The sequence below is a fragment of the Mesoplodon densirostris genome, chromosome 1 (genome assembly GCF_025265405.1).
Source record: "Mesoplodon densirostris isolate mMesDen1 chromosome 1, mMesDen1 primary haplotype, whole genome shotgun sequence".
NCBI lineage: Eukaryota > Metazoa > Chordata > Mammalia > Artiodactyla > Ziphiidae > Mesoplodon > Mesoplodon densirostris.
The window spans coordinates 144,311,576-144,334,728 of record NC_082661.1 but is presented as its reverse complement, the minus strand read 5'-3'; the positions used below and the strand labels follow the sequence as shown (position 1 = coordinate 144,334,728).

Sequence of the window (23,153 nt, the reverse complement as noted above, 5' to 3'; positions counted from 1 at the left end):
TTTCAACCTAACAAAAGGTATTTATGTAAAACCTACTATTAACATCATGTTTAATGATGCAAGACTGAATCCTTTGCCCTTAAAGTCAGGAATAAGGCAAGAATGTCTGGCAACAAGACAAAGATGTTTCCTCTCACCATTTCTATTCAACATACTGGAGGCTTCACCCAGTGCATAAGGCAATAAAAATAAATAAGAGCATCCAGATGAGAAAGGAAGAAGTAAAACTCTCCTCATTCACAGATAACACAAATGGAAAATTCTAAGGTAGCTACAAACTCATGGAATAACTAAGTTTTGCAAGAACAAAAGTTTTTATTTTACCTTCGCTTAATCCTTTTTAGATGCTCTTCACTTCTTTATGTAGATCCAAGTTTCTGACTTACATTGTTTTCCTTCTTTTTAAAGAATTTTTTTAACATTTCTTGCCAGGTAGGTCTACTGGTGGCAAATTCTCTCCATTTTTGTTTGTCCCAGAAAGTCTTTATTTCCCCTTACTCTTGAACAATAAGTCCATGAATCATTTGAATGAAATTTTGTGTATGGTTATTAGGTAAAGGTCAAGAGTATATGTTTTCCTATGTGGATGGCCAATTGCTCCAGCACCATTTACTGAAAAGACCTTTTTCTTCACTGTATTGCAAGCGGCCTTCATCATAAATCAAGTAACCAATATATGTTGGTCTATTTATGGAATAATTTTTATTACATAAATCTATGTATCCTTACACCAATACTACACTATCTTAATTACTATAGCTTTATATTAAGTCTTGAAATATGATCACTTAAATCCTCTACCTTTTTTCTTCTTTGATCTTATCTTGGACTATTTTAGATCCTTTGTTTTCCATATACATTTTAGATTCATCTTGTCAGTTTCCGCAAAATTCTTGCTGGGATTTCAATTGTAGTTATGTTGAATAATTAGATCAATAAAGGAGGAATTAACATCTTAACAACACTGAATCTTCAAAAACAGGAACATGATCTATCTCTCCATTTATCATGTCATATTTGTTTAACTCAAGCTCACATTCACTAAAATAAACTGCATTCTGGGCCATAAAACACCCCTTAACAAATTTTTAAAAATAGGAATTATATAATGCCTGCTCTCAGATCACAATGGAATTAAGCTAGCAGTCAATAACAGAAAGAAAACTGGAAAATTTCAAAATACATGGATATTAAACAACACACTTCTGAATAATACATGGGTCAAACATGAAATCTCAAGGGAAGTTTAAAAATATTTTGAACTAAACAAAAATGAAAACACAACTTATCAAAATTTGTTGGAAGCAGCAAAAGCAGTACTTAGAAGGAAATTTATAGCATTGAATGCATATATTAGAAAAAAAGAAAGATCTAAAATCAATAATCAGGACTCCCCTGGTGGTGCAGTGGTTAAGAATCCACCTGCCAATGCAGGGACATGGGTTTGAGCCCTGGTCTGGGAAGATCCCACATGCTGTGGAGCAACTAAACCCATGCGCCACAACTACTGAGCTTGCACTCTAGGGCCAGCGAGCCACAACTACTGAAGCCCGTGCACTTAGAGCCCATGTTCTGCAACAAGAGAAGCCACCACAATGAGAAGCCCACACACCGCGACGATGAGTAGCCCCTGCTCTCGGCAACTAGAGAAAGCCCCCGTGCAGCAATGAAGACCCAGTGCAGCCAAAATTAAATAAATAAATTTATTAAAAAATTAAAAAATTAAATCAATAATCTAAGTTCCAACCTTAGAAAACTAGAAAAAGAATAGCAAATGAAGCCCAAAGTAAGCAGAAGAAAAGAAATAATAAGAATTAGAGCAGAAATCAATGAAATTGAAAACAGGAAATCAATAGAGAAAATTAACAAAATCGAAAGCTGGTTCTTTGAAAAAATTAATAAAACTGATAAGCCTCTATCCAGGCTAACTAAGAAAAGAAGAAAGAGAACACAAATTACTAATATCAGAAATTAAAGAGGGGACATCACTACAGATCCCATGGACATTAAAAGGATAATAAAGGAGTATACGGGAGTTGTCTATACTTTGCTCATTACTCTATAAACCTAAAACTGCTCTAAAGTCAAGTCTATTAATTAAGAAAAAAAACCCTGAGGCATGTCCCATCAGCAGGGTTGAGCACGGAAGGGTGGGGAGAAGAAGATTATTCTTAATGGATGGGGAAGAGGGCATATGGTAACAAAAAGTGCTTGTGCTTGAAAAATATATTGAATGAATAAATATGATCTCCAAATAATGTTACATTCTGAGGTACTGAAGGCTAGGACTTCAACATACAAATTTTTTGTGGGACAATTCAACCCATAACATGGGATGGAATGGAAGGCATAAGACAAAACTGGGCATTAGGGCAGGAAAGGCATTGACCTAGAACAGCTGAGAGCAAACAGGCTGAGGGAATGGGAAGCCATGGGCCCCAGGCTTAGTTACTGGGAAATAAAGCCAGAGACCTTCAAGACTCTGGCAGAATGCTGATAAGAGGTAAAGGAGCAAGCCCAGCAGCTGTGCCACGATTCAGGCAGTCAGATTATAGTCACCTGCTCAGGCCTGATTGGCAGAAAGGAGGTAAAGACAGGTGTGGCCATCAATATAACCACAGGTGCATAAAGTGCAACCCAAAGACCTTTTTTGTGAAGTAGGTATTCAGATAACCTTCTGAGAGTAAAGGGTGATACGGCAAAGTGCCAGGTGATTTGGATGGAGAAGGTTGTGAAGACTCAGTGCAGGATGATGGGCTTGGAATTTGACAAAAAGCAAATGAAAGGACCGTCAGGTGGCTCAGGTTGTCCCATGAGTTCAGGTCATAATCCTATAATGAGCCCATCCTGCTCAGTAGCTCTGATACAAAGTGGGTGATTGGGTCCACACAGGGTTGGGGATTTGCAGGGCCACTGCAAGAGAACAGGAGTGAGAACTGATGTGTGTGTGTGTGTGTGTGTGTGTGTGTAATAGGAAGTAGAAAAAAAGCACCAATAGGGGCTTCCCTGGTGGTGCAATGGTTCAGAATCTGCCTGCCAATGCAGGGGACACGGGGTTCAAGCCCTGGTCTGGGAGGATCCCACATGCCGCGGAGCAGCCAAGTCCGTGCGCCACAGCTACTGAGCCTGAGCTCTAGAGCTCACGTGCCACGACTGCTGAGGCCTGCGTGCCTGGAGCCCAGGCTCCGCAATGGGAGAGGCCACCATGGTGAGAGGCCCGCGCACCACAGCGAGTAGTCGTCCCCGCTCTGCGCAACTGGAGAGGGCCGGGTGCAGCAGTGAAGACCCAACACGGCCAAAAATAAACAAATAAAATAAATTTATTTAAAAAAAAAGAAAAAAAGCACCAATAGAGCGTGAATTCAGGCTAGGAAGGAAAAGCAGCAAAGCATACATGTCTCAGAAGCATTCACTCCTCACACCCCACGGGCACAGTTTTCCTTTAGGCCACAACAAAACTTTTACAAAGGCTTCTACCTGCTCTCCTGCCTTTCATCTCACCCACCGTTGCCCCCAGCCTATCCCCATCCATTCTCCACCCTGCTGCCCGAATGAACTGAAAGGTCTAATCATGTAACTCCTTTGTTTAAAATTCAGTCACTGTCCGCTGACTAAATACAGCAGACATAGTGTGGTACACCTAGGTCTTCTGTTCAGCAGGGGAAGCCAAATCATGTAGTCAAAGAAGCGGTGGCACCAAATCAGAGACTCTTGCAGCTGATGTCAACACTGCATCTGCTTGCAAAGGTTGAACAAAAAGGTAACTTTTTTCACTGGGATTTGATGTACCGCCACCACCAAAACAGGACTTTGTTGATGCCATTTCCTTAGTCTAAAAGGTTCTCTTTCCCTTTTGGCTCTTCAATTATTAGGAACTCTCACCATTCTTCAAGATCTGCTTCCTTCAGGAAGACTTCACTGACCACAGCAGTTAGAAATGACCCCTCCACCCATTTAGCCCTTTTTCTCTTCTTCATTGTGGTTATTTTTTCAAATGTATGTTAAATTAGCATTTTTGAACATCTGTGTGACAGGTGGTGCGTGGGGTGTTTTCATTTGGAAGAATCTTATTGGATCTCCTTAAGGAAGATTGAATCGTGCCCAATGTACAGATGAGGAGAATGCAGAGAGGTGTTAACGCTTGTTGAGGACCTATTCTGTGTACAAAGCGTTCCATACATAATTTCACTCAACCTGCACAACAACCCTGTGCTTCTATTTTAGAGGTGACTGTAAGTTACACAGCTGATTGTAAGTAATGGAGCAGTCAGTCTAATGCAAGTGTGTCTGCTCCAAAGCCCCCAGGTTTTCACTCTGATATGCTGTTCAAGGAGCCTATGATTATGGCCCTGTGGACCCCACCCCATAGTTTACTGTATAAAACGTTATGCATGGTGGAGGCTCAGTAAGTTTGTTCATTCATTCAATCATTCCACAGATAATTACTGAGCATACCCTATGTACCAGGAGGTACAAATGTGCTTCCTAAATTAAGAAATGAATGCATATGGCATGGCATGGCATGGCAAAGGCTATGGAGAAATATAAAGGGAGCGTGGGAAGCGGGGGGAGGTTCTGTTTCTGGACACTCCAATATGCTCCACTGTCTTTGTCTATCCCTGCTTCCACACCACACTGACATAATTACTACAACTCTGTATTAGTCTTGTTATCTCATGAAGCAAGTCCTCTTTTTATTTTCGAGAGTACCTTAGCTATCTTTAGCCCTTCCTACTTTCATGTAAATTTTAGAATCAGCTTCTTAAGTTCCATAAAAAGCTGGGGTCTGATTGGTACTACATTTTTTCCATAATCAGCTTGGGGAGAATTGTCATTTTAACTATATTGAGTCTTCTGATCTGTGAGTTTAGTATATCTCTCCCTTTAAATATGTCTTCTTTAATACCAGTAACATTTTATTTTCTTTGAAGATTTACATACCTTTTATTAGATTTATTCCTAGACACATAAGTTTATGTCACTGAAAATGTTATCTTTAAAGCAATTATTTTCTGTTTGTTGCTCAGAAATAGAAATGATCAATATTTAGAAACTGATTTTTGTATCCAACCTTACCAAACTCTATTAGTTCTAATATGTTATCTGCACACTCTCTTGGAGTTTCATATTACCTTCAAATAATAACAGCTCGTTTCTTACTTTGTAGTCTGTAGACCTGTTATTTCTTTCTCCTATTTATTGAGCTAGTTAGTGCCTTCAGGAAAGCACTGACTCCAAAGGTGATTGAATTTTGGTTTCATATTTTGAAGGTAGAGCCAACAGGATTTGCTGACAGATTGTATTTAGCAAGAGAGGAATCAAGGCTGAGTTCAAGGTTTTTGGCCTGAACAACTGGAAAAACGGCATTGTCATTTACTGCAGGCCAAGCCAGACGTTTGTTGATTATACAGTGCAGGTAATTAAATGAAGAAAGACAAAAACTGATTGATACTTCTTGGCCATGATCTGTCTAACAGGCTTTAGCCTGGTTTTCCACTTTTGAAATAACTCACTCCAGTAAGGATTTAAACATTTACAAATGCTTACGGTCGGGTTTGACTTGTGGCTTCCTGTTCAGCCACTGCCCTCTACAGGGGGCTTGTCTGAATATGAGCTGTGAACTCTTAACTAAAATTTAAGCCAGAAATTATGGGATAATTTTTCCCTCCAGCTTCAGTCTTTCCTGTTTCCACCACACACACACACACACACACACACACACACACACACACACACACACACACACCCCACACATCTTGTTTTGTGATCCTTCCCCAGATCAGGTAACTAGAAGAGAATCTCCCACTCAGGAATATCCCTGCAATGAATTTCCAGGTAGCTTGTCTGGAAAGATGTTCTAGGAAGTCCAGCACCATTTCTATGGAGTTAACCTAAGAACAGTGAAGAGACAATGAAGAGGTGACCCCTGCAGATGAAACCCTGGGTCATACAAAGAGACCTCACTGTCCCAGCTGGAAGGCCAATTTGACTAACCTTTATCATGTGTTTCTCAAGTCACTGGTAAAGGCTGAAGTGTCCTTGAACAAAGAACCAAAACTCTTAAGAAGCTGGCACATTTAACATTCCAAAGGACTGTTCAACCACAGTAACCTTCCCACCCAGTTCCCTGTGGCTCATTCAACACAAATGTAGGGTATCACACTGGGGTAAGGACGGCCTCTCCCCTCTCCTACCCCTCACCTGCCACCCAACCTCAAGAACCCAAGCTCCAGAAGGGCAGGGACATTGTCCTGTAAACGTCTCTGTCCTCGGTGTGCAAAACAATGCCTATCATATAATAGGCATACAATATTTTCTGGCACTGACATTTTCAAGGCTTTAAAAAAATTACCTAAAAGAGTTAAATTTACATTTGTCCTAACTGAACACCAATGTTGTTTAAAATTGATGAGTCAATAAAAATAGCAGTCACTACACGGAGTAAATATCAAAGAAACGGCAGATGGTGTTAAAAACTTTGCCTCTAAGAAGTGGAACTCTAGTAGGGAGAGGACTGCAGTTTTTAAAATAGAATTCTTACCACTTTCATTTTTGTATGTGCAATTGCCTTGACTTTCTACTTTACGTGTTTAAATTATACACATTCCTAACATCCTAATACAACTATTCATTTTCTTGTATGACCCGCCTTCTTCATCCATATATTCATACATTCATATTAATATAGTTGTTCGCAATCATAGCTATATATTTTAGTCTTTTTTTCGCTTAACCTACAGTTTCAGTTATCATAAACAGTTTTCCGTGTTTCGACCGTCTTCATAATTATGTTAATGGATTCATGATACTCCAATGTTATTGTACCATAATTTAGCTAGATACCTTAACGTGGAACATTCTGGATTGTTTCCACTTTTCCAATGAAAACAGTGCTGCAGTGAAGACTTGCAGACGTGGTCTTGCTCGTTCCGCTGCTTTGAATTATACTGTTGAGTCGTATTTCTGGGGTTCCATATAGGAACCCCCGACCCAGACTAGCGATAGAGCGACCACCAAGCTCCAGCAAGACCCAGACCAAGAATCCCGCGCGGCGGGGCGGTGCCTCCTCCCAGGAGGCGTGTCCTGGGCGGGACCGAGCGCGTCCCAGCCCTGCGCTGCGTCACGCACGTCCCGCCCGGCTGAGCCCGGCGCGCCGCGCTCGAGCGGCCGTTCCTCTGCCAACGGGTGCCGAGGGCCCGGGGAGCGCGGACGCCGGGCATGCCGGCCATGGCTCCCTGGGCGGGGGCCGAACTCTCGGCGCTGAATCCGCTGCGTGCCGTGTGGCTCACGCTGGCCTCGGCCTTCCTGCTGACCCTACTGCTGCAGCTCGTGCCGTCCGGCCTGCTTCCGGGCTGCGCGCTCTTCCAGGACCTGATCCGCTATGGAAAAACCAAAGAAGGGGGGCCGTCGCGACCGGCCGCCTGTCGGGCCTTTGATGTCCCCAAGAGGTAACCGCGCCCCGGCGCGAGTCCTGGCTGCCTAGGCGCGGAGAGCCGGGGGCGCCCCGCTCGTGCAGCCGGCAGGGGGCAGCAGAGGCGTGCGCGGGGCCGGCGGGGCCGGCGCGGACCGGCCCGGGAGGCCCAGGCGGGTTCTTCGACGCGGCGCAACGCCGGCCAGCCCTCCGGCTCTGCCCGCGTCCGCTGCGTGGCCTTGGGGGCTGAATGCCGCGAGTGTCCGCCGACACCGAGGGTGCTGAGCCTCGCGCACCTTCGGGGGCGCAGAAACGTGAACTTCTCGCCCCAGGAACGTGAACTTCTGGCCGCACGTAGCCTTTCCTTCGGGGGAAATGGCAGCGCTTCCCAGTTTAGGCCCGGTCACCAGGCGGTAAATTAAAGTTTCCTTTGTCCCAAAATTCTCCTCTTTCCCCTCTCCTGCACTCTAGGGGCTCATAAGCTAACTTGAGGTCGCCGGAACTCATTAGAAATGAAGGCAGGCCCTCCTTTCGCGCCTCTGTGTCCCCTGTTTGTTTCCCAACTCTCAACAGTTAGGATGAAGGGTGAGACGCGGGTCACCAACTGGCGCCCACCTCCTTCGATCGCACTGACGCTCCTTACCCGCATCTCGGCAGGTGCCCCTGGAGAAATGTTGCCCAAGATGGCACATTTTAGGCAAGCTTGGTCCCTAAGCCCCATTTGACTTTCAGCAGATTTCATAACTAAGTTCAACGAGATATTAAATCGTTAGGACTTCAATAGAATTCTTTCAGAAATTGTAAGGCTTGTTATAGTTTCGGTTTTTTGTTTGCTTTTCTTTAAATTCAGAACATTACCGGGAAGAGTCAGCCAAACACTGCTAGACGGTAGGAATATAGCAGTGGCTTTTCTTGGAGATATAGCCTAAGTTGGCGTTTAGGAAGGAATCTGGAGAAATGTGATAGGGTTTCTGATGTATTAAAACACCTTGGTTCTCACTTAAACCTCGCATAGGCGGTGCCCCAGGTCTGCAGACAAGAAAGGGTCTAAATAAACTTGGCTTCCCACTTTTGACTGTTGGAGAAATATTCATCAGGTATTAACACTGAGAAGTGAGCACTAGGTCATTCTGAGGAGAGGTAACGGGAATGAGGCTCTGGGAAGAAGTAGACGATTCACACACAGTGATTAAGCCTCCTATTTCTTAGAAGCTCTTTGTAAGCTAAAATTTCCGGTCATCCTATTTTTAATCAGGTTTTGAGTGTAGTACTTTTCTATTTCATAGCAGGGACATTCCTAGATTGTCTTTTTTTTTTTTTTTTTTGCGGTACACGGGCCTCTCACTGTTGTGGCCTCTCACTGTTGTGGCCTCTCCTGTTGCGGAGCACAGGCTCCGGACGCACAGGGTTAGCGGCCATAGCTCACGGGCCCAGCCGCTCCACGGCATGTGGGATCTTCCCGGACCGGGGCACGAACCCGTGTCCCCTGCATCGGCAGGCGGACTCTCAACCACTGCGCCACCAGGGAAGCCCCAGATTGTCATTTTTTTAGTGTTACAAGGTGAAGAAAAAAATTCTTTTGAGAGTGTGAGTTCTAACAATTTATTTTCTAAATTTTAAAAAAGGTACTACTGTTTCTGGAGTAGAGGGCACATTTCAAATCATTCCCTGCACTTACCTGTTTCTTTGGCTCCTATACACTAGCTGTTACTACTCCGGTCTGTCATTATATTTGACAGCCAAGAAACAGATTTTGTACCTTTCCCTTACTCTTTACTACAAAATTGGTACTCTTTGGGCTCCTTGTAATTTCTACTATATTATGAAAGAATTTATGTGTTTTTCTTCTTCCAGAATTCTAGAACGGACCCTCCCATGGTGTTTTGTTTGGTCTTTTTTCTAAATTTAAACTAAAATTTCTTTTCATACTAGAGAAGGTGCAGCAAATCCAGACCAGTCATGAAAGGCAAAAATGTCTAGATGCTATATTTAAATATTTTTCCTTGTTCAGAATTCAGTAGTACTCTTAAAGGTGAAAATAACCTGTAATTTTTACACTTAGAAATAGGCAGCTGTATATCACGCTTCTGCACCCAAGAGCTTAGGTGAATTTGTTTGGGATTATTTTTTCCTAAAGAGGAAAGAATTAAACCTTAATTGAGTTCATGGAATGTTTGATTCCATTACCTCTGCCTGGTAGATTTCTTTTTTTTTTTTAATTAAGGTGATAGTTGCTTTTCTCGTTTTCTTTTGGTTCCTGGAGTTTTGTTTTTTGTTTTAATTTTTTTTTAATTCATTTTTTAAATTATTTTTTGCTGCATTGGGTCTTCGTTGCTGTGGGCGGGCTTTCTCTAGTTGCGGCTACTCTTCGTTGAGGTGCACAGGCTTCTCACTGCGATGGCTTCTCGTTGCGGAGCACGGTCTCTAGGCCTGCGGGCTTCAGTAGTTGTGGCACGCGGGTTCAGTAGTTGTCTCTTGCAGGCTCTAGAGCACAGGCTCAGTAGTTGTGGCATACGGGCTTAGTTGCTCTGTGGCATGTGGAATCTTCCCGGACCAGGGCTTGAACCCATGTTCCCTGCATTGGCAGGCGGATTCTTAACCCCTGTGCCAGCAGGGAAGCCCTTCCTGGAGTTTTGATTTTCCAGTAGGTCTGAATAAATACATGACCTCGAACGTGAGTCACAATGCTCTTGACTTGCATAGTGTATATGGAAGTACTTCTGTTTCTAATATTTCAAAATGTTATAGAAACATTGCAATTGAATTGAGCTGTAGAGACAGAGAGAACCATCCAGACTTTCCCTACTAGGGTTCAAGGGTCCTAACCAGCAGTCCAGGGGATCTGTGGATAGAATTTGGGGCAAATTGGATTGGAAAAAATTACGTCTTTATTTCACTAACCTCTAGCTGAAATTCGGCACTTTCTTAATGATGAATGTAATCAACAAACCACAGTAGAATTAGCAATTCCTTCAATTTTGTGGCAAGTTTTTTAATGTTATATTAAAAATATTGAGGAGACCTCAAAACATTATTTTCATCACTATAAGAATACTGTATTATCCTCCACTCTATCTTGTTATTTAATACATTAATTAAGAAGCACATATATCACAAATGTTTCTTAGTGGTTGTGTTACCTATATTTCAGCATAATTGGTTTCGTTTATCCCTATGTTTTTTAGGCATGTAGCCTTCACCAGAATGCCAAAGGAGTCCATGGAAGAAAAATATCAGGAATCCCTGCTCTAGACTGTAAACTCCATATGTTTACATTTGTCTTGTTTGTTGCCATATCCTGGGCTCAATGCCTGATAATAATAAGGTCCTCGATCAATGTTTTGAATGAATAAGAAAAAAAAAGGTTTTAGGTTTAATTGGTTTGTTGATTAACTTGACTGCTTTCTCTGAGAGTAACTTTGGATGTGGTACCTTCTCTTTCATTCATTTATTTAACCATTGTTTATAGAGTACTTACTATTGCCAGGAGCTATTCTAGGTTCCTTGGAGCCTTTGTTTTTGTAAAAAGATAAATATGTAAACAAATCTTGTAAAACAAGCAAAATAATTTCAGATGGTAATAAGTGCTTCAGAGGAAATCTAGCCTGGTTACTTGATCATGAGCAAGATGGGGTAGCCAATGACAACACTGGAAAGGATGATCAGAAAGGGGCAGGGCCGGAGATGAGTTCATTTTGGGAGGCCAGGACAGACAGCGGGCCTTACAGACCATAGTGGAGGTTAGATTTTATTCTGAGTGTATGGAAAGCAGCTTTAGGATGGGGAAGGGGGCATGGCATTATGTGATTTATGTTTGAGAGGATGACTAGCCATTGTGTGGAGAAGACTGGGTAAGAGGCCGTTAATGGTGCTCCAGGCAAGAGGTGGTGGTATGGATTAGAGTGTTAGCATAATAGCACCTGTTCCTCATACAGGTGGTGATGACATTAAAGCACTTGGCACAGGGCCAGGCCCCTCGTCAGAACTCAGGAACCATTGGTTTCCTTCCTTAGTTAAAACCTATAACTCCCCTTACTGGTCCTGGGATCAGTTCTTGCAGTCAGCAAGTAGTGTTAGATCAGATATCTCCTGTCTCAGAACCATCTAGTGGCTTCCAGCTCACTCCCAGGAAGAGCCCAAGACCCTGTACAGTCTTGTCCCCACCACCTCACTGAGATCCTATCGTTTGCCCCCTTTGTGGCTCCAATCCAGTTTTCTGGGTCTCTCTGCTTGTTTTCTGTCCCCTCAGGGCCTTCGCCCTGTAGAGGCCTTTCCTCTACCTGGAAAGCTCTTCCCCCAAATAGCTAGATGGTTTATGCCCTCAGTTCCTATAATTCTGCTCAGGTATAACCTCCTCAACGAGGCCTGCCCTATCCACCCTGTTGAAAAGTATATTACTACCATCCCCAGCACTCCTTCGTCTCTTCCCAGCTTTCGTTTTCTTGTTAGCAATTATCACCTACTGACATGGTGTAAATTTTACTTCTGTGTGTAACTGTGAGTATAAGCTCCATGAGGACAGGAACTGTTGTCTTTTGTGTTCATTGCTATATCCCCAGAGCCTAGAGCAGTCCCTGGCTTATACTAAGCACCAAAATGTTTGTTAAGTCAGAGGAGTGCTTGCTCGGTGCCCAGCCCTGAGCTGCCATAAGGGTCCCCATATCCCTGCTCCCAGGGGTTCACTTCAGTTAAGCAAAGTGCCAAGGGAGGAAAAAGAGGGTGAGCGTCTAGAAGAGAAGGAAGTAGAGTTTTCAGATCTGCTTTTGAGGCTAGAGCTGGGTCTTTTCAAAAAACAGATGTAACCACGAATAAAGAGTAGGACACGTTTCCTGTAGCAGGAAATCAGGCAAGCAAAACAAGAGATAGAATGTGCAAAATGTAGGAATAAGAAAAACAATCTTCCTGTGAATCAAAACCCCATCGCACAGCAAAATGTGGCTTAGCATCTTATATGAAACATTCTTGAGTAATTTGGTTGATTTATGGTTTGGTATAAATTGATACATGTAACATAGGGCTGGAAAAGCAGGTTCAGGCAAGTTTAGATCACATGAATAGGAGCACAGCCATGTGATTTAACTTCAGAGTCATCAGGGCTGAGTGTGGAGCCAAACACTACCACTTACTGCATGACCTTGGATAAGTAACTTAACCTTCTGAGCCTTAGTTTTCTCAGCTGCCGCATGTAAATATAATGCAAACTTGACAGTATTGTTGGGAAGATGAAATGAAATACTCTTTAACTGGTTTCCCCACAACTGGACGATTCTCTTTCCTTACCAGGGGGATTTTTTTTTAACTTAAAAAAGACCGAAATGAATGAACAGTGCTCTCTTTTTTTTTTTGATTGTGATAAAATCAAATACATGACATACCATTTTCCACTTTAACCCTTTTTGCGTGTACAGCTCAGTGGCTTTAAGTCCATTCACATTGTTGTGCAACCATCACCACCGTCATCATCTCCAGAACTTTTCCATCAGCCAGAAGGATTTTTTTTTTTTTTTTTTTTTTTTTTTTTTTTTTTGCGGTATGTGGGCCTCGCGCTGTTGTGGCCTCTCCCGTTGTGGAGCACAGGCTCTGGACGCGCAGGCTCAACGGCCATGGCTCACGGGCCCAGCCGCTCCGCGGCATGTGGGATCTTCCCGGACCGGGGCACAAACCCGTGTCCCCTGCATCGGCAGGCGGACTCTCAACCACTGCGCCACCAGGGAAGCCCAGCCAGAAGGATTTTTAAAACATAAAGTATTACTTCAGGTTGCTGTGTTCAGATGCCTTCCCATCCCACTTAAAAGCCAGTGTCCTTACAGGGCCCTGTAGGGTCTGCCCTTCCTTTTCATGCCTTAGCACCCTCCACACACGTGTCCTTTGTTGTGCCTCAGGGCCTTCGTGGTGGTTGTTTCCTCTGCCTAGAACATTCTTTCCTCAGAAATTCACAAAGGTTACTCATTCTAGCCAAGTGTCACTTCCAGAGAGGCCATCCTTGACCACTCACCCAGAATGGCCTCCCTTCTGCACCGTCTCTGCCCCCTCACCCAGCACTGGGCTGGATGTCTACAGGTTCATTTGCTGACTGTCTGCCGAAAGATAAACTTCATCATGGCAGTCACCTGCTCGGTTTGCTCCCTGCTGCGTCTCCAGCTCCAAGAACATCACCTAGCACGTTCTAAGTGCTCAGTAAATTTTTTTGAAAACATGAAGTAGGTAAAGCGGCTTAAAGTTGCTCCTCAGAAGCCGGCCCCTCCTCTTTCCATGGGAGCCTGCAGAGCACCTTGCAGCTGCCATTCTGCTCTGCTGGCTCAGACCAGAACTGGGCTCAGTTCTAGGAAGTGTGTCTTACAGAAGACCCTGGGAGGCAACCAAAGGCCAGGGGCCCGGGGGTGGGGACAAGGGGGTAGACTTGACACTCATGCATGAACTTTGTAGGAAACTAAGCTCTTGAGCCTACAGAAGGTGAATCCAGAATAACAGGACATCTCAGAGAGGACAGATCCGGTGATAGAATTGGTAACAGTAGTGGGGAGAATAAGTGGGTTGCTATGGAATGGTCAGCTTAGATCGGTGTTTGTCAGACGGGTTGTGGGCATAGTCTGGGGGACTGTGGGGTCTGGTACATACAAGCATATTCTGAATCAACTGGAAGAGTCCCTGAATCTACGTGTAATCCTATTGACTCCAGGCTGTCTTACTGCATCACAGATTAATGAGACAAGGAGGGCTTAATATAGATGTGATGCATTGAAGACCAGGGAAGGCCAGGTGACCTCCAGGCACCCTGCAGAGTCAGAAAGATTTTGCATCGATTTGATTAGAGAAAAATAGTAGAGGTATAGGTAAAGAGACCTCAAAAAACATGTTAGGCCCTGGTGCCATATTAGGTGATTCCTTTGCAGCAAACCAGCATAATCTTTCACGTTAAATTGACATTGCTAATTGCTAATTTCAACTTTTATTGGTTTTGTGGTTTTATTTATTTCATTCGTTACTATGTTGATTGCAAAATATGTATTGTATTTGTGTGAGAGCGGTAACCATCAGGAGTTGATAGCTAGTTTTATGAGTTAATATTTGTCATGTTATTATAAAAGTAATTTAGGTCAACATAATTTAAGAAAACACTGAATCAGAAGACCTTTAAGGTTTCTTGCAACCCTGAGAGCCTGTGACTGTGCAAATCTTATGTAACAGTTGTATGGCTATTGCAGCAATATCACTCGAGATTTAGAAATCTTCCACAGATTTGGCTAGTGTTAGCACAATCTAGGCTGTCTCTGCCAGGCCCTGGGGCCCCCTATTTTTGAGTTTGAGCCCAATCCTGTTACCTGGAGATAAGAGAGAGAGCTAATTAACCCTACATCTAAGTTTAACAAGGTCATTCATGTTCTTGTTAACCTTAGGAAGCCTCTTTTTCTTATTAGTTAACCAGTCCCATCATTTGAAAGGAAATTTCAAAAATCTGAACATCTGTAGGATTCAGGTTCTATTAAAAAAGCAAAGTTATACTTGCGGGATGGAGGAAAGAGGATAGGGAAACTAAAAATAGTCTTCCTGTATAAAGGCTTAAAGTGGATCCACTCTGATTATTACCTAACTTGTTTTCCCTTCGCAGGTATTTTTCTCACTTCTATATCATCTCAGTGCTGTGGAATGGCTTCCTGCTCTGGAGCCTTACTCAGTCTCTGTTTGTGGGAGCACCTTTTCCAAACTGGCTTCATCATTTACTCAGAATTCTTGGGGCTGCGCAATTCCGAGGTAACAACTCCTCTGGCTAATACCAACCATTGCATCCTGTTCCTGTCTGTCCTGCCTGCGGGAAGGTGTTCTCGGTATTTCATAGCCACTCTCAGCTTCTTGGCGGGACTGGGAAGTGAAGGGTGGGGCAGAAAGGGTTCCGCGTGGATCACAGCCAGATGGCCAAGGGGAAGGCCCCAAGTCCTTCACTGAGATCATGGCAGAGCTGAGAGTCAGCTCTTCATCCCTGATTTCCCAGCAAGTGCTGTGCTGAACAGGACTGGCTGTTCTCCCTCTGATATTTTTAGTACTTTAGGATCCCTCAGGTTTGCCTTGAAACATTTATCATATATATAGTTCCAACCACAATCATGCCTCAGGACTCCAGAAATTTGATAGAAAATTACTTTTTGATCACAGGTTAAAAATGTTTGTTATGCTGTGAGGCTTTGGTTATATAAAAAAATTGACTGTAAATAGTTGTTGATCAGATGATTACAAAATAGCATTTAAATTTGCCTTACTGTGCCTTGAATAAAGGATACATAGAACAATTTAAAAGGTAAGGAATTGAAGGTGAAACCCATAAAGTGGCCTCAATCAATGTCAGGCATCAGGAGAGGGGCAGAATTAGAAACAAATTGTTCTGGTGCTGTCTCTGTCCTTCGTTCCAGCAGCCAAACTGCTGGCTTCCTAGGAACAATCCTTTTCTGTATAACCAGAGGAACTTGTTGCAAAAGATGACAGAAAGAAAAAGCTATGCAGATCCTACTTGGGAGGGGAAGATACCTCGGCGAATCCCACTTCACACATTAAAGCTTTACCTCTTCATTTGCTTACTGGGGGGCTGGCTGGGGTTCTAATATTTGAAGGGTGGTTGTGAGGAATTGTATTTGGTTGTTTGTTTTATCCTATTCCTGAAGAGTTAGAACTAGGTTTCACTATATTTAAAAGAGAAAAGCAGGCAAAGCCAATCTGTGTGATAGAAGTCTCCATAGAGCGTACCCGTGGGAGGGTGCGGGGAGGGGCAGTGCCTAGAGGGGAGCACGAGGTGCTGGTTGTGCTCTGTTTCTTGATGTAGGGGCTGGTCGTACGGGTGGGATGGGCTGGTGTACTTTGCAAAAATTCATTAGGCTGTGTCCTTACTGTATTTTTATGATGTGTGTGATAACATTTTTTTAAAAATTCTAGATTTTATGTCATTTTAAAAACCAGCATTTCTTCTGACTTCTCTTGAGGCAGAGGGGTGAGAGGCAGATAGGAAGATAGATCTCAAGGCTCACAGTCCCCCAAAAGTATAATCTCTCTCTTTTTTTTTAATATGGAAAGAAATGGATAACTCTTCCTGTCTCTGTTCCCATCCCCCTTTCTGCTTCTGTATATGCCTGTCTCTCTTCTCCCCCGCTGACCTCAGGGATCCCACCAGGAGTCCTTGCTCAGAGGTCATCCAGGAACTCTTCCTGACTATCTTCAAATGGGGATTAGTGCCAGGGACCAGCGACCATGGAGTTTGGGTTCTGAGAGCACGGATCCCTTCACAGCCACGTAACCCAGAAGGCTTCCACATCCCAGAGTAGAGTCAGGAGGCCTGAGTCTGTCTCGGCTCTGTCACTAGCTTACTGTGTAACTTTGAGCCAAATGCCTTGACGTCACCTGGCTCACTCCCTCATTGCCAAAAAAAAGGAGGTGTTAGACTGGATGATATCTACGGCCCTTTCCTAGCTCTGATCTTGTTTAATACCCTGTTTAACAGTAGGGGAAATCATAACTTTGGATTAGTCCTGGAGAGAGAGATGCTGAGTGTGTTCCATTCTGAATTGTAGGGGATGAGCTCGTGCTGTCTGCGTTCTTAGTACTAGTATTTCTGTGGCTACACAGCCTACGAAGACTCTTCGAGTGCTTCTATGTCAGTGTCTTCTCCAATGCCATGATTCACGTCGTGCAGTACTGTTTTGGACTTGTCTACTATGTCCTTGTTGGCCTAACTGTGTTGAGCCAAGTGCCAATGGACGGCAGGAATGGTGAGTGGTTGCTGGGGTCTGTCAGCTGAGTCACTGGGTATATGAGGGACTCTGGGTGAAGCATTCCACCAAGCATTATGGAAGTTAGAAGGTAGGAGGCCTGCCCAGTTCACTTTGCATTTGAGGAGTTTGGGCTCTGATTGTAGCTTTAAAAAGTCAACATGCCCAAGGGTGTCTAGGAGATGCACATCACATTAACCATAACTGCTAAAACCTGAGGGATACCAACGTAAGCAGCAATGCCTTCAGTAAAGAGAATAAAGTGCAAAGTCTTCAGGAGGCCTGGTTTAGGGATGAAGAAGTGGGATGTGGGGTTTCCATCAATGGGATTGAAGTCAGTGAACTTCTGCGGAGTTAGTCTGGAAAGAAAGAGGCAGTGTGGTCAAGAGTAGAACAGGAAGCAGGGGAACACGCTGGAACAGAAGAAAGGGTCAGCAAGCCAAGCTGCCTCACCAAAGCCTCATCATCCAGGGGTGGAGGGGTGAGGGATGAGGGTGGGGAAGGGAAAGTTGTTGTGCAGGGTGAAATCATGGAATACCAAAGGAGGAAAGGGTGGCCTGAGCTCATGGTGAGTAGTTGGGATTTGAAGAGGAGGTAGGGAGCCATTTTGTTGCCATTTTGTTCTTGTGATTGTTCCCGTTGTAACAAAGCTTATTTCAAGTGAGGCAGCCTGAGCGGAGAGGACAAAAGAGTACTGTGGTAAATCAAAATTGTGCCTTAACACTTCTGAGCTCTCACTAGCCAGGAAGAGGGAAGCAAAATCATGACTTTGTTTATGAGGAGGAAATGAAATGTGATTTGGGGGTTGGGGGAGAGGGAGGATTGGATATCTGACATATCTGACCATCGTTTTTGTAAAAACAGTGCATGCTTATCATAAAGAATTCAAGTCATTTTGGGTGATGGAAATGAGTTTTCTAGTGCTGAGCTTAACTTCATCTCGCACCCTTGGTATCCGTCAGCCCACACGCTCTAGAGTAGGTCCTTCACAGCTGTTTTCTCTAAGCCCAAGTCTCCCTGTTTCCTAAAGCTGCCCTATCCCTCCTTGTAAATTGAGCCCATGGTCTGGATATTTCCAGTACTCAGTGAGTGAGCTGTCTCCTCAGGTTTGATTTCAGTGTCAAGTGCCCCTTGATTGGCCTGCCTCTCTGTTGCTGTAGGACAGCCCGTGGCCTCCATGGCGCAAGGAACGATTTTAAAGTATGACTTATTGACACTCTTTCTCAATTCCTGGGTTGTTTATTGGCTCCAGCCACTCGGTTAGCATCTCTCCATCTAATTTCTCTGAACGTAAGTCAGTTTTTCCTCCCTGAGCTTTCGGCTGTGGCATCCTTGTGCATCCCATGTCACGGTTTGAGCCGTCATTCCTGGAGAACAGTCCGAGGTTTTTACCCAAAGGAGCTTTCCAAAGCACTTTGGTAACCCATTAGCTTGCAGTCTGTTAGCATTACATATCTCTCCTGGAGTTTCCTCTGCTGGCTGGACCCCAAGTTCCACCTTCCTTCCTGTATAAGAAGTCAAGGAAAGGCTGCTGAGACACCCACAAAATAGCTTCTGGACACTCCTTTCTGAAGTTTTCTGAAACTTGTGTTTCACCTACCTGTCCTTCAAGAGGTCATCTGGGACAGTATGGGGAGGACTTGTTTCAGGAATTCATTGAAGAGAGCACACTGGGGCATTTGCCAGCTGCAGAGTCTGATAGAAATGACAGGGGCTTTGGCGTCAGATGGGCCTGAGTCTGAATTCTGGCTTATTAACTTCTCAGAGCCTCAGAACCTTCATCTGGAATTAGGGACATATACTGATTTCAGAGGGTTCTTGTGAAAGTGGAAAGAAAGTGTATCTGTAAACTACCCAGATCTTCACATCTCCTTGCCTTCAGAATCTAGAGGGTCCACCCCCAGTCCCTCTCCATTACATTGTTCTGTTGTTTTTTCTTCAGAGTACCATCTGTACCTTAAATTATCTTGGTTATTGATTTTTTCACTTGTTTCATCTCTTGCTACTAGAGTGTGAGTTCATGAGGACTGGGATCTGACCTGACTTACCCACTGCTTTATCCCTCATGAGAGATGCCACGCTCAGTAGACACTCAATAAGGAACGAATGAATAAATGAATGATTAAAATACTACACAGATTAGACCCTCAGTAAAAAGCCTTCCTCCTGCCTCCCCTTTCCTGTATCATAACTTACTCTTAAAATTTTTTTTTCTCTGCCTTTAGAGTAGGTGACTTGGCTATAACATGAACTCTCAGACACTTGCTTCAACTTTTAATCCTGTGGTGACTTGCTCTTATAGCCCTCTGATTTAAAACTATTTTTCATATTCTGTTTATTTTTAACTTATAAAAGTATAACTACTTAGTTAAATGGCTAAACTTAGTCAGCATTAAGAGACTATGGTAGATTATTTAGAGAAAGCAAGTTTTTAAAAGAAATTAACACAATTAGATTTTGGTGGACTGTCATTAGTCATTAGCTGTCATCAGCTGAGTCCTGCCTCCAGGTACCCATATGGAATAGCTTGATCCTTGGTTCTCCTACCTGAATCAAATTTGTAGGGGCTCCCTCTTGGCTGCAGAGCCTCAGGCTCTTCCCCGTTGTCAGTGGACAGCTTTGTTTTTTCAGTCAAATCCCTGACTAGCCTCACTGCTTCCTGCTCAACCTAGAGAAGTCCTTAATTTGTTTTTCTAATGCCAGTCCTTAGAAAACCTGCATTCTTCCCCTCTTCTTGGTAGCTGGAGAAGAAAGAAGATGAAACTATTGAATGTTTCTACTCCTGAAACGAAATCTCTCTGACTAGGTTCTCTCTAATCAGAAAGGGATACTGTTTTGGTCTTTATCTTGCAGTTTCCATTTCTCCTCTTTTTGAGAAGTTCCACTGTTAGCCTTTACTTCCAGTGATTTTCTTCATTGGCCCGAGCCAGTCAAGTCAGCATTAAAGGTTTCCTTAGAAATGGCTCGGGATGAGATCCTTTAGGAAGTGTTTTTCTGACAGACTGTAAGAAAGAGGACATAAAACCAGGCTTAGAAATAAACATGTGAAGTAGTCTCACTACACAAGAGTACATCACCAGAGTGGGAGACAGGGCTGACCCCTGTGCTTGAAGCACTTGAAGAAGGAGCAAGAGAATGTGTTGATACGGAATTCTCTGCCAGGGGCCCCTGAATCTGCCCCTGGCTGAGGAGCACACCTCCCTCATCCACAGGGATGCTGTTCTCCCCTCTGTACTTGGGAAATTGTAGCAGGATGATTTTCTAGTCGTGAAGAACAGAATAAGTAGGTAATGGTGTTCTACTGATTATAGGATTTTTTTTTTAATGCTCTGAGCCTCTGACATTTTGCAGAGTTGGCTAATAAGATAATTCTTATTCCTGTAGTCTCTGTGATAGGGAAAAATCTCTTGATGCAAGCTCGGTGGTTCCATATCCTCGGAATGATGATGTTCATCTGGTCATCTGTCCATCAGTATAAGTGTCATGTCATTCTCGGCAATCTCAGGAAAAATAAAGCAGGTGAGATATCTTTTAGAACCACTGCATGTGGATTTTAGCCCTCAGAAGTCAGGTGTACATATTCCTTCTCTCTTTTCTTTCCCGCCCTAATTAGTTGGCTAATGTATCAAATGCTCTTTTTTTTTTTTTTCTTTTTTTTTCTTGCGGTACACGGGCCTCTCACCATTGTGGCCTCTCCCGTTGTGGAGCACAGGTTCCGGACGCACAGGGTCAGCGGCCATGGCTCATGGGCCTAGCCGCTCCATGGCATGTGGGATCTTCCCAGACCGGGGCACGAACCCGTGTGCCCTGCATCAGCAGGCGGACTCTCAACCACTGCGCCACCAGGGAAGCCCTCAAATGCTCATTTTTTTTTTTTTTTCTTTTTGCGGTACGTGGGCCTCTCACCGTTGTGGCCTCTCCCGTTGCGGAGCTCAGGCTCCGGACGCGCAGGCCCAGCGGCCATGGCTCACGGGCCCAGCCGCTCCGCGGCATATGGGATCCTCCCAGACCGGGGCACGAACCCGTATCCCCTGCAACGGCAGGCGGACTCTTAACCACTGCGCCACCAGGGAGGCCCTCAAATGCTCATTTTTGACAAGACTCTCTGGGTCTTGATCTTCCCATCTGTAAAATGAGAGCATTTTACTGAAAGACCTCCCTGGCACCATCTAGCCCCGACATTCTATGACTCTATTCTGTGCCCACGTTTTGGGGCCTACACTGCATATATGTGTCTAACCAGTATGTGAGCCCTAGTATTACTGTGCCAAGTTAGTATCATTCCAGCTAAAGCAAAAAAACCTTGACTCTTTAGTTAACTTGTGTTGACTTATCATGGGTACAGTTTTTATTAGACTTTTTGAAATATTAAAAATGGAATAGTACTATGCACCATTTATCAAGTGCTTACTTTGTGCCGGCCCTGTTCTGAGTGCTTTATATGTAACTTCATGGTACTCGCTTTAGGCAGGTACAGTCTTATCCTCATTTTATAGATGAGGAAAGAGAGGCACAGAGAGGTTAAGCAACTTATCTAAAGTTACACAGCTTGTAAGTGGCAGAGCTAGGATTTGAACTCATGCAGTCTGACTCTGGAGTCTGAGCTCTTAATAGCTTGGAGGATTGTTGGAGAAACTTACTTACAGTTGTTAGTATAACCTCAGCATGTGACTTTTTAATATGTAGTAGAATGACAATGGAGGTGTGACAGGATGGTGGTTTGTACAGGTCTGTGACACCTTTTCCTAAATAAGTTTTATAAATTATTTGGAGGGTGAAGTGGTAAAACTTTGTTTTGGCAACTTCAAATGTTCAGGGTGTCTTCTTTTTCCATTTCAGGAATGGTCATTCACTGTAACCACCGAATCCCTTTTGGAGACTGGTTTGAATATGTTTCCTCCCCTAACTACTTGGCAGAGCTGATGATCTACGTTTCCATGGCTGTCACCTTTGGTTTCCACAACTTAACTTGGTGGCTCGTGGTAACATACGTCTTCTTCAACCAGGCTCTGTCTGCTTTCCTCAGCCACAAATTCTACAAAAGCAAATTCGTCTCCTACCCGAAGCACAGGAAAGCTTTCCTTCCATTTCTGTTTTAAGATAATCTCAGTTATGAGGAATGCACACCAGGTGACAGTTCCAATTCCCAAGGACAATGAAGTTCTAGAAACCAAAGTACAATTTCTGTAGAACTGTTTGAAACTCTCTGGTCCATTTCTGTTACCAGAAGTCTTCAGTGCATGAGCAAAGCAATACCGCTCAAGAAAATGAGTCTTGGGACTTCCCTGGCAGTCCAGTGGTTAAGGCTCCGCACTTCCACTGTGGAGGGGCATGGGTTTGATCCCTGGTTGGGGAACTAAGATCTCACTTGCTGCTCAGCATGGCAAAATAAATAAAATTTTTTTAAACAATAACAATGGAAGAAATTGAGTCTTCAGAGAAGAAATACTTCTGGCAGACCTAGGAGTGCTATGTCTGCTTTCTGAGATGCTTTATAAAAGCAACCAAGTGCTAAAAAGTAGATGAGACTTTTCCAAGCTGCTTCAAAAACAAACTAATCAAGAATATACAAACAGCTTCAAACAAACACTTACACACACAATGGAGGAGATAAGGTCATCTGTGGCTTTGTTTTTGCTACAGACAAATGAACTAGCCTACACAATAAGCAATATAGCAGATGCTAAGTAACTGCTTGTTGCATATCAGTCCAAGCTGAATAGCCTCTGAAAATAACAACAATGTATAATTTCACACCAATGGATTCTGGGAAAAGTGAGTTTATTGAAGTTAGCTTATACTTACTACCACAAAGATTTCCGGCTATGTAACCATCAACAGTCATTTCCCTCTCAAGTCATAGCCTAACAAAGTTTGAAACCTCTTCTATTTAATATTTTTTGACATCCCTTTATAGGGAGTACCTTAAAAGTGTAAGCATCTGAAATAAGATATTTTTATATTTGTGCATAAAAAGCCTTCATGAATGG

General features: G+C 43.6%; 1 protein-coding gene and 1 long non-coding RNA gene across 3 annotated transcripts in view; one reads left to right on the top strand and one right to left on the bottom strand.

Moving 5' to 3' along the window:
* The window catches only part of LOC132484423 (uncharacterized), a 79,285-nt gene extending 72,280 nt beyond the window's left edge, over positions 1–7,005 (bottom strand). The window contains exon 1 of the long non-coding RNA XR_009531189.1: positions 6,844–7,005. This is a non-coding gene — a long non-coding RNA (uncharacterized LOC132484423). The remainder of the gene's footprint in view (positions 1–6,843) is intronic.
* A 135-nt stretch (positions 7,006–7,140) lies between these two features.
* On the top strand, positions 7,141–22,580 carry SRD5A3 (steroid 5 alpha-reductase 3). Of its 2 annotated transcripts, none has more exons than XM_060090935.1 (5): positions 7,141–7,448; positions 15,021–15,163; positions 16,966–17,163; positions 20,548–20,682; positions 22,003–22,580. In XM_060090935.1, the coding sequence occupies exons 1-5, from the start codon at positions 7,219–7,221 to the stop codon at positions 22,260–22,262; spliced, it is 966 nt and encodes a 321-aa protein (XP_059946918.1). In that variant the 5' UTR covers positions 7,141–7,218; the 3' UTR covers positions 22,263–22,580. The 2 variants fall into 2 exon arrangements, with proteins under 2 accessions (XP_059946918.1, XP_059946925.1); XM_060090942.1 differs by lacking the exon at positions 7,141–7,448 and adding an exon at positions 7,597–7,824.
* The last annotated feature ends 573 nt before the right edge of the window (positions 22,581–23,153 follow it).